General features: G+C 39.7%; 1 protein-coding gene across 1 annotated transcript in view; it reads left to right on the top strand.

Annotated features, from left to right (window-relative positions):
• The window catches only part of LOC126188103 (integrin alpha-4-like), a 506794-nt gene that overhangs the window by 108560 nt on the left and 386001 nt on the right, over positions 1–12233 (top strand). Inside the window, exon 6 of the mRNA XM_049929569.1 lies at positions 8279–8333. Within this exon, the coding sequence (XP_049785526.1) occupies positions 8279–8333 (55 nt within the window). The remainder of the gene's footprint in view (positions 1–8278; positions 8334–12233) is intronic.

Here is a 12233-nt window from a genome sequence, read left to right as displayed (position 1 = left end):
GTAGCCTTGTACTGCTTCTAGAGTTTCACCAGAAAATTATCCAATACCGAATATCAGATACAAAGTAACTGAGGTAGACTGTCTTTATTGTGTCCACATGAGTGGCACCAGATAAGATAAACATTGCAAAAGCTAGGGAATTTAATCTATTTGCCAGGAAGTCTGTATGTGTCTTCTAGTTTAAACTTTTATCAAGGTTTAGGCCCAAGAATTTCACATGGCTGACTTATGTCTTCTATTGATTATTACATTGCTGACAATTTACAGACAGATTGCATTATCTGGGTCTTAGTGACAATGAGATTTAGTCCATTTTTATGGAACCAGGATTCCAGTTTCCCCAGAACATTTTCTATACTATCTGGAATCTTTTCTATTGTAGCATTTTCTATTAGGACTGAGGTGTCATCTCTGAACAAGACTGAATGACACCAATATTTAATGGTAAATCATTTATATACAACAAGAACAGGTAAGGAACCCTGTGGAACACCTTGGGAAACTGTTTTCCATTCGCAGTGGTAGTTAACTGAATATGATGTTAAAATAACTCTCTGTTTCCTTTCTGTGAGATAAGAGTTGAACCACTGTAATGCAGTATCTATGATCCCATAGCTCTTCAGTCTGTGAAGTAATAATGAGTGGTTCACAGAGTCAATGGCTTTCATTAGATCACAGAATATTCCTGAGGCTTTTGTACCCTGGTCTAGTGATGTGCTTATTTTTTCTGTAAATTCTCTGATGGCATTTATGGTGATTTTTCCTCTTTGAAAACCAAAGTGACTTTTACAAATAATGGCATTTACTGTAAGGAAATTTTCTAGTTGTTTCACCACAAGTTTTTCAAATATTTTAGAAAAAACAGAAAGGGGAGAGATGGGCCAGTAGTTTCCCATATCTTCTGGTGATCCTGTTTTAAATACTGGCTTAATCTCTTGCATATTTTAGGTCATCTGGAAAAGACCTATGTTCAAAGGACTGGTTTACAATAATAGTCAATGGGTATGAAATAATATGGCACACTGCTTTGATTACCATGGAAGGTATTCCATCCCATCCAGCTGAAATTTTGTTTTTTGATGAGAATATTGTGTCTTCCACATCTTTCTGCGTTATTTTTCTGCATTTTTTAAAACAAATGTTTTGGATGTCATCTCTATGCCTGAAAATCATATTGTCCTTTAGGGGCTGTAATGTCTATGTCAGATTTTGCTACATTGACAAAGAAATCATTGAAGCAGTTCAACGTTTGAACATGATTTACAATAAATCAACCTGAAACCTAGTTTGAGAAATTTCTTCACTTTTAACATTCACTCTCAACTCTGATTTCACAACAGACCAGACTGCCTTTGTTTTCTTTCTTTTTTTGTTTATGAATATACTATTTGCCAGTGTTTTTCCTGCCAGTGTAACTTTTTTGGATATAGTGTTATAGTGCTTAAAATAAGTTACAAAATTAAAGTTATTATTTACTTTGTGCGCATTGTGCATCTATCTTTTTCTGGCACTTGAAATTTTTATGCCTGATTTAATCCAATTTCGTTTATTCCTGAGTCTTTTTTGATAAGATTTTTGGGAATGTTTTATTGAATACATCCAAAAAACAATTTAGAAATGTACCAAATTTTTTGTTTCTTGAATCACAGTGGTCCAGAAAAAGGGACAGCTTAATTAATGAAAAAAAAAAAAATCTAAATTTTCTTTGCTAAAATTCCTTCTGATATAAGATTCAGATTTTAGTTTCTCTGTTTTGTGGAGCTCTATAAACAAAGTTCAGTGATGAGATAGCCCTAAATCTAGACAAAACTTCTTTTATCATCAAACTGATCATTTGTAATAATATTATCTATACAGCTTGCAGAGTGGAAGTTTTCTCTAGTGCATGAACTAAAGTTTAGCTTGAAAGCAGATTTCTGGATTAAATCACGAAATTTTTCAATGTTACTCCTTTCAATTAATGTACCCCTTTTGAAGTCTGCTGCAATCATTCTTTTATAAGTTTATCTAAAAGATATTGAAATGTTTCTAAGAACAATTTAGTAGCAGAACTTCCAGGAATTTTGTAAATTGATATTATCACACCTATCCAGGTGTGAGTCACAATCCACAACCTCAACCACTTGAATAGTTTATCCAAATGTCATAGAGGTCTATCTGGCCACCAATTCTTGTTCCTCTCCACACTGTTATGTGACCACACAGTGTTGGTATATTCCAAATCCAAAGGATCGTTTTTGTATTTGGCATCATTGTCATATATTGGACCTACATAGCTTATGGTACTGGTTGTTACAACAAATGAATTTATAAAATATACCTTTTTAAATGTTACGTATATTTCAAACAATGTCACATTTATGCATTAACAAATGGTTTTATATTCCAGAATGAGATTTTCACTCTGCAGCAGAGTGTGCGCTGATATGAAACTTCATGGCAGATTAAAACTGTGTGCCCGACCGAGGCTTGAACTTGGGACCTTTGCCTTTCATGGGCAAGTGCTCTATGTAGGAGACGAGATACTGGCAGAAGTAAAGCTGTGAGTACCGGGCGTGAGTCAGGCTTCGGTAGCTCAGATGGTAGAGCACTTGCCCGCAAAAGGCAAAGGTCCCGAGTTCGAGTCGGTCGGGCACACAGTTTTAATCTGCCAGGAAGTTTCATATCAGCGCACACTCTGCTCCAGAGTGAAAATTCTCATTCTGGAAACATCCTGCAGGCTGTGGCTAAGCCATGTCTCCGCAATATCCTTTCTTTCAGGAGTGCTAGTTCTGCATGGTTTGCAGGAAAGCTTCTGTAAAGTTTGGAAGGTAGGAGACGAGATACTGGCAGAAGTAAAGCTGTGAGTACTGGGCGTGAGTCATGCTTCGGTAGCTCAGATGGTAGAGTACTTGCCCGCAAAAGGCAAAGGTCCCGAGTTCGAGTCTCGGTCGGGCACACAGTTTTAAACTGCCAGGAAGTTTCGAGTTTATATTCAGTTACTGATATACTATTAGTTTTGAAAGACACTCATTAATTTCTTTTATAAATGTATTCTGGCTAAGATTGTTCACCCAGAGTGGCTCTTTGTTTGTTCAATGGGAGCCAGCGGGCACTGCAGAAAATGGGGGGGGGGGCATGGTTGTGATTATGTAGTGCATGTGCTGATGTACCTCCTGGTGGGCACTGGAAGTGCAGCTGAGAAGAGAATGTGAGGAGCTCTGCAAAGGGGCTGGAATAGGATAGCTGCTTGACAGCTAGGTGGGATGGGTTTGGCAGGGAATGTGACAGTGAAATGTGCCATTGACAATGAGAAAGAAACTGGTGCCAAAGACAGAGTCCTTGACACTGGAAACAGTGCAAATCCACAGGAAATCTTGGCTGAGGCCTAGATCAATGGATTGGGTGTGGGCACAGTAGGTGATGATTACAGAGAGAATAACTGCAATGAGCAGTATGGGGGAAGGTGGACTGCAGCCAGAAGAGGGTAATGATAGTGGTCAGTGAGAGGTCGAGTGTGTCAAAGAATCTGTCTAATAAAATGACAACCATATCAGATTCATGTGATCAGGGCTGTGTAGATTATGATGGGCAGTTGAATGAGCCAGTTCAGGAATAATAGCTGTTCATGCATTATGTTCAGCTCAACAAGGGCATGAAGATGTTGGAGAAGCTGCAAGGGTTGCATGTCAGTGCATTCTTCAGACAGAAACAGTGTGTGTGTGTGTGTGTGTGTGTGTGTGTGTGTGTGCTGCATCTTGGATGACATTAATCATGATATCAAATGGTCTTATAGCATGCCAAAACTGTTGGATTATGGTGGGTTTGATATGATGTCATGTGGCTCCACAGCATCTGCAGGCTCATGTTGTGAGATCATAACTATGGATACTGTGAAGTCAATAGTAATTGAGGAATGGGCAAATATAGCTCCAACAGAAGAAAACCAGAATCAGCTGTGGGCACTGAACAGCTGCAGGGGGGTGGAGGCCCAGACTGTCTGGAATATTAGAGGGCCAGTCCACACCTTTATGGCAGTGATCCCTACACTACTCGCTAGCACAGCTGTAATTATCTTACAATTAGATTGCTCAGGGATGAGCATCTGCAAGGGAAGCATAAAAACAAACTAAATGCTCTGACATGCAAGTGAAATTTATTGAATAAGATATGTATCTACTACTGCAGATAAATACTGAATTAATGTACAAGCATGCCACCCACACTGTCAAGCAGAGTTTGTACAAAATGTAAGGGAAAACATTTGTACAATGGTCAAGCTACCATTTCATGGCCAAGAGTGAAGCAGAGGAATAGTTACAAATTCACTCTCGCAGGGCATAGAACGAAACTGGTGCATTGCATGAGACCTTTCTCCATGACTTGCATCTACTCTCTGGAAACACTATAAACAATATGCCTACATGAATGTACACTACTGGCCATTAAAATTGCTACACCATGAAGATCACGTGCTACAGATGCAAAATTTAACCAACAGGAAGAAGATGCTGTGATATGCAAATGATTAGCTTTTCAGAGCATTCACACAAGGTTGGCACCGGTGGCGACACTTACAATGTGATGACATGAGGAAAGTTTCCAACCGATTTCTCATACACAAACAGCAGTTGACCAGTGTTGCCTGGTGAAACATTGTTGTGATGCCTTGTGTAAGGAAGAGAAATGCATACCATCACATTTCCAACTTTGATAAAGGTCGGATTGTAGCCTATCGCGATTGCGGTTTATCGTATCGCGACATTGCTGCTCTCGTTGGTTGAGATCCAATGACTGTTAGCAGAGTATGGAATCGGTGAGTTCAGGAGAGTAATATGGAATGTTGTGCTGGATGCCAATGGCCTCGTATCACTAGCAGTCATGATAAAGGCATCTTATCCGCATGGCTGTAACAGCTTGTGCAGCCACGTCTCGATCCCTGAGTCAACAGATGGGGACGTTTGCAAGACAACAACCATCTGCATGAACAGTTCGATGACATTTGCAGCAGCATGGACTATCAGCTCGGAGACCATGGCTGCAGTTACCCTTGACACTGCATCACAGACAGGAGTGCCTGCGATGGTGTACTCAACAACGAACCTGGGTGCACAAATGGCAAAACGTCATTTTTTCGGATGAATCCAGATTCTATTTACAGCATCATGATGGTTGCAACCGTGTTTGGTGACATCGTGGTGTATGCACATTGGAAGATTGTATTCCTCATCACCATACTGGCGTATCATCCTGCGTGATGGTATGGGGTGCCATTGGTTACATGTCTCGGTCACCTCTTGTTTACATTGACAGCACTTTGAACAGTGGATGCTACATTTCAGATTTGTTATGACCCGTGGCTCTACCCTTCATTCGATCCCTGTGAAACCCTACATTTCAGGAAGATAATGCACAACCACATGTTGCAGGTCCTGTACGAGCCTTTCTGGATACAGAAAATGTTCAACTGCTGCCCTGGCCAGCACATTCTCCAGATCTCTCACCAACTGAAAATGTCTGGTCAATGGTGGCCAAGCAACTGGCTCATCACAATATGCCAGTCACTACTGTTGATGAACTGTGGTATCGTGTTGAAGCTGCATGGGCAGCTGTACCTGTACACGCCATCCAAGCTCTGTTTGATTCAATGCCCAGGCCTATCAAGGCCATTATTACGGCCAGAGGTGGTTGTTCTGGGTACTGATTTCTCAGGATCTATGCACCCAAATTGGGTGAAAACGTAATCACATGCCAGTTCTAGTATAATATACTTGTCCAGTGAATGCCCGTTTATCATCTGCATTTCTTCTTGGTGTAGCAATTTTAATGGCCAGTAGTGTATACTTAGAGAAAAAAAAGGATACAATGTTCAACCATAACTACATTAGATAGTGAATAAATTTAACCATAAGTTCAGGTAAAAGAGTTAATACAATTATGTTATTGCACACACTCATAGGTCACATGCATGTCGGTAGGCGACTTGTCAAAAGTATGTGTGGGTTCATGAACACACTTGTGTGGGCATACAACCCGCATTGTTCATAGTGTCTATGGTGAGTGCATGTATGGGGCCTGCAATGCTCATACTTCATAGTTACACAGGGTCAACTTACCAGTACATAGTCTTGTTGCTTCTCATACATGTGTCTTGTAGCATTATGAAGCAAACTATTAAGTTGTATCTTGCATGATTAAACATTACATATCACTCAGTGATGGTGTTGGAAGTCACTTGCTCTGCGTCCTTGAGAAGGGTGCCAGCCCAGGGGAGAAGCTTCCAACAACATTCTTCACATTGGAAAAACCAACCTGGGGAGAAAGCAGGCCCAGGGAGATAGTTTATGTCACCATGGTGCTCACTATGCAAATAATGCATGGCATGTGCCCATGCTTCTTCTGCTGAAACATTTGTCATCTACTAGAGAAAAGTAGTGGCAGGCATAGAGGTTGGGGAGCACGTCACTGCAAAGCAAAGAGCCACTCAGTATGATATTGAGGCACTGATTGCCACAGGTATGTTCCGCCCCTCAAAAGATTCTGGGCCTCAACCTTGCACATGGTACCCAAAAAAGATGGAATTTGAAACCCTTGTGGCAACAATCAAGTGCTAAATACAAGGACAATCCCCAACTGTTGTCTCATGCCCCTCCTATGAAGCTACAGCGATGACTATCTGCAGCAAGACTGAAGGCAAGAAAACATTCATGCAAATTCTGGTCACCCCAGAGGATATTGAGAAAACAGCAATTATCATGCCTTTTGGCCTCTTCAGGATCTTTTTTGAGCAATTTGGGCTCCTCAACACAACTCAAATGTAGCCACCCTTTCTAGAAAATTTCTCTGAGGTGCCCCAGGATGATTTGCCTACCTGAAATGTATCCTCATCTACCCATGCAACTTCACAGAGAACCACTAATACTTCTAAGAGCATTATAATTAACTTGGAGAAATGTATTTTTGGTGCTCCACAGACTGAATTTCTGGTACCAACTATATCTGCCACAGGCTCCCAACAACTTCCTGATATGGTCTGGGCAATGACCAAATTTCTGCACCCCATGATCTTTAAGGAATTTTACTGGTTCCTTGGCTTGACAAGCACCACCTTAGAAATGCCACAATCATACAGGAAACCCTCACTGCTGCACTCTAAGGTGATCACACAAAATGAAATCACCATATACCCAGGAATGTCCAAATGATGGACAATTTTGAGCACATGAAGCATGACTTAACTGACACCGTCATTCTCGCCCACCCTCCACCATACTCCCCTGCTCACAGTCGTCACTGATGCTAGCCAGTCTGCCATAGGCACTAGCCTCCAGCAGTGCATTGGGGACACCTGACAGGTGCTGACCTTCTCTTAAAAAAATCTGTCTGAGCCACATATGACCATAAGATCCTTGCACTTCATGAGGTAGTTAAATGTTTTCAACCCTCAGTTGAAGAATGCTGCTTCATTGTCTTCACTGACCACTGCACCCCTACCATCACATTTTGTTGGAAGGAAAGTGCCCAGATATCTCACCCACAGACAATTCTAACAGCAAGAGTATATGGCGTAGTTTATGAATCACATGCCATCTGTCCTACAGGCTCAATTTAAGACTTCCCTCCATGATACAAAACACCGTAATGTTGTCCACATATTTTAGTTTGTTATATCATCTTTTATTTCTTGGTTCTTGCAAACAGACTTTCACTCAAAGTCATTCATGAAATTTTTTTGGAAACAACTTTCTGTGGCAAGTCCTTGTATGTGTTTATGTATTTTGCAATTAAATTTAAGGGGATTAGAACTTAGAACAGCAGGTTCCTCTTTGTGATCTCAAAGGTTTCATCTATGGCCAAGTTAGTGTATAAATTGGCAGTAACAGGATTATACTTGGAAGTACTTTGTGTCACAAATGTAGGATGTTTGGCTAACCTGCATTTCTGGTAATTATAGACATTAGCTTTTCATCTGTTATATGTGTAAGCAGAATTTGTGCAGTAATTTTAGCAACATTAGATCTTTGCCTTCTGTAGGTAACTTAAAATGAACTGTCTGAGATAAGAAATCAGGTGTTGAACAAATTTTTCTGTGAGAGTGGGATTGTATACTACACTAGTGATAGACAGATGCTCCATTACTCATAACTAACCATCCCTTGTAACAAAGTCTAGTCGTTCTCTTGAGAGCGTTTAGTTTTTATGTAACATAATTGTCTTTGGTAATTTAGATTAAAAATGTATTTGAATTAAAATAGTTTCATGATGACATATTTTAATGTTTCTTATTTAATGTTTCCAGAAGAATGGTCATCATGAACTTTTACTTGGTGCCCCTGGGATACTGAATTGGCAAGGTATGAGTACAAAGCTGAAAGACAGTTATTAAAATGTTACTAGGTTATATTCTTCTAATTTGAAATTATGAATGTTGTCTACTGTTTTTTGTGTTCTGTGACTATTACTACATGTGGAGCTACCTCTGTGATGAATGATTCAAATGCATCTGGTGTCGCACTGGTGGAAAGTTTTATTGTCCTAAAAAAACGTTACTTTTGTCCTGCTGATGTATTGTATCACTGACCTGGTATTTCGTGGTTGATTCATACGTGAATTTGTGATTTTTGTCCTTGAGAGGGATAGCCACTGTAGCATAACAATCTGCATTCAGATTGTTGTTTACTGTTTCTTCGATCCATGTTATAATCAAGTCCTTTCCTAGTTTGTTGATGTGTAGACCATGGGTTGTGTGGAATCTTCTTCCTATGCTGGCTATGTCCACAAATGTTACATTTTCAAATCTCGATCATATATTTAGTATTTCCTTATTTGCTCGCCGCACTTCTTCATTTACACACGACCAATTTGGTAAGTCATGTCAATGTGGAACCAAGAAGATGATAACATTTGAGTTTCTAAGTTCAAGTAGCTTCCTTTTGAGTGAGATCATTAGGCTTTTTGTTTCATTTCTTGCTACATCGTTCGTTCCCGCTCAGAACATGAAAAAGGCTTTTTTTGTTGATGGTGTTTTCTCAACATGAATTGTAGAAGTCACTGCTTGAAATGTTGTGCCAGGCTTCACTGTTCTAGTAATGCTATGATAGCTTCTACACTGAAATTCAGCTACTATGTTCCTTCCCTGACTGTCCGCAAACAGGTTTATTTTCCTAGAATTTGTTGGATGGTGATTTGGCCTACCTGAACTTTTGTGTTGCGTGTTGACACAGTTTGTTTCTCATCTTTTGTCCACAGTAGTCGATAATCCATCTTGAGAAGTTCTTGATTTTGAAACACTGTCGGTGACCACACTCATGGTAGAATTGTACTTTCCCTGAGGTTTAAAGCTTTTTTGTTGTGCTTTGTTTCCATCGTCTTTTTTTCAATGCGGCTCAACACATTTCATTTTATTATCACTGCCTATAATAGAGAGCACTTCGAAAGCATTTTCATACACAATGCTTGCGTTGTCAATACATTTACTATTCACATGATTTTGCAGTTCTTGAGTGTTTTTCTTGTATGTGATTTTAGTCCAGTTTTCACTGGCAGCAGCCATGTTTTCCGGGCCTTTTAGAGAATTTGGCTCACTTTTTCCGAGCTGAAATTTCGAAATATCTTCTTTCATAGCACTGATTATAAATTGTAGGCTCGATAAACGTTCTTTTAGGCCTAACTTTGTTATTTCGTCCTTGCAATTTGTACACGCTTTCTTTTTACCGATAGAATTAGCTTTTTTCCGCGGAGAAACATGATGAACTTTTGAGTTGGCCGCCACCTTAAACTAATCCCCATGTGGAATGTTCTGATGGTATAGGCAGTCAGGCATACTACTTCAGCCAAGGTACGTTATGCTGGATAAGTACACTTTGATCTTTAAGAGACAACAAAGAAATAGTAATGCAACCTGCTGACAATGCAAACACCAAAGTCCTTCTGTCTGCAACACCTAATCAGCGCAGTGGATGGCATCTATTTACCTCAGTTAATCAGCCAGTTTCCTGAACGTAACCAAAAATACTCTGGAGCAGCATGGTGCTGATTCCATGGATATCTAATAAGCTACCAAAGATACATAGAAAAGGAGTTCTGATTCGTCCCTTCATGGGTAATATAGGAGTCTCAACATAATACTTACCAAAACATCAGGCTTCTCTTTTGAGTCCCTTTGGTAGTGAAATATGAATACTATATTCACAATGATTTAACAAGGTAGTTCAATAATTCATGCCTTGAGCCAAAAAATGTATTCATGAGTTTCGGTGGTCTTCTTGTTCACATTAGTGAACAGTGCTGTGGATAGCTATCTACCTCCCATAATAGCTAATCTTTTTATGGATGATTTTGAGGACAAAGCATTTTAGTCAGCAGTTTTGAAATAAAAAATATTTTTGGGGATATGTAGATGATACCATTCTGATACAACCAAATGGGGTAACAATGGTTCTTCAATTTTGTATAATGTATCAACTTCCTGCACCCAAGTAATTGTTTCAACATATAAGTGGATGAAAATAAAGTGTGCTTTGTAAGCCAACATACATTGACCTGTATCTCTGAGCTATGAGCTACAATTTAGTACTGTCTTATATTTCTCCTCTATAATTCTTTTGGGATCACAATGTATAATGAACACATTTATGTATAAATGTTACCCATCTGCTTATGTTACAATCATCATGTAACTTCTGTAGTATCCCAAAAATCTGGACCATACACTCTTCCCAATGGACAACCTTTTGATGTTGTCTTCATTATTTCCTTTCCTGGCATTCTAAAGACGCAAGTCTCCTGCAGCATTAGCTTCTCAGGCAGTTTCATAGAGTACGGAAATAGCCAATAATAATATGACTCTCCACATCAGGAGAGTAGCAGGTTACATAGTTACACTGTAATTGGATAGGTAAAAAATCTGCTTGCCATGCAGCAGCAGGATGATACACACACAAGGAAGGTTTTACTTATGCAAGCTTCCAGAGCCACTGGGTCCTTCTTCCAGCAGAAGGGTTGAAGGGGAAGGAAGAAGGTTGAAGGGAAAGGAACTGGAGATGTTTAGGAAAAGAGGTGGAGTTTGGAAAAGTTACCCAGAATCCTGAGTCAGGGGAGACTTACCAGATGGGATGAGAAGGAAAGACACCTCTCACCTGAGGTTCTGGCTGATTTTTCCAAACTTTATCCCTTTCCTTACACCTGTCAGCTGCTTGGTGAGTAGATATTTTTATCTATATAATTATAATATACTCTCAAAAACTCATTATCTAGTTAGCTTTTAATATTTGGTTTTACAGTTCTTAAATACCTAATGTGTTGAATATTTAAGAGGTGTAGTCTCATGTCTTAGTTAATTGTTTGATGCAGATCCATGCAGTCTGTAGTGTATTTGCCAGTTGTTTTGTACAACTAGCAACCATTAGAGAAAGTTCAGGCTGGCTCCTGATACAACAGGAGAGGAGCAAGTTACGTATAAGGAACAGTCAAATGAAAATTGAGTGCCCACCACAAAGGTATCATGGAATAGTTTCATGCAAAAGTAACCAAGGCATGTATTAAAATATTTATTCTCTGGGAGATGAGATGATCAATTTCCATTTCATAGAAGATGATTAGCTGCTGACAATTCCACAACCGCACCCACACTTGCACCTCCTCATCTGACTTAAACTTACATCCACATATGCTTTTCTTCAAGTTGGCAAAGTTGTGAAAATCACACAGTGAAAGAGGTCTGGTTAGTATGGAGAATCTTGCAGTGTTTCCCAAACATGATCACGGAAGTGTAGCCTTAATCAGATTGACACTGAGCAGGTAGGCATTATAGAGCAACAAGATTATTCTGTCCAACAACTTTCCTGGTCATTTTGACTTTATGAGGCATCACAGTTTCTGCAAAGTGTATTCCTAGCACTGTGCATTGATTGTTTTCCCACTCTTGAGGAACTCAACAAGCAGATGGACTCTGGAGTCAAAGAAGAAGGTAATCATGACCTTACCTGAAATTGTATTATTCTCTTTCTTTGGCAGGGGATATGTCAAATGTTTCCTCTGTTGGCTCTACTGTTTGCCATCAGGCCATCAGAATGCTGTTGGACAGAATCATCCTGTTGCACTATAACATCCCCCCCCCCCCTGCCCCCACTGACAAGTGTATTAAGTCAACACTTTTGTGATTTGGTTGGGAAACACTGCAGAATCCTCTGTATGGCCTGGATCATTGGTGATCTGAAGAAAGACATGCATTAACATTAGTTTCAGCTGGGTGA

This window comes from Schistocerca cancellata, chromosome 5, assembly GCF_023864275.1.
Source record: "Schistocerca cancellata isolate TAMUIC-IGC-003103 chromosome 5, iqSchCanc2.1, whole genome shotgun sequence".
In the NCBI taxonomy this organism is placed as follows: domain Eukaryota; kingdom Metazoa; phylum Arthropoda; class Insecta; order Orthoptera; family Acrididae; genus Schistocerca; species Schistocerca cancellata.
Note: the sequence above shows the minus strand (reverse complement) of the source record. Positions and strands in the feature narration are given on the sequence as shown.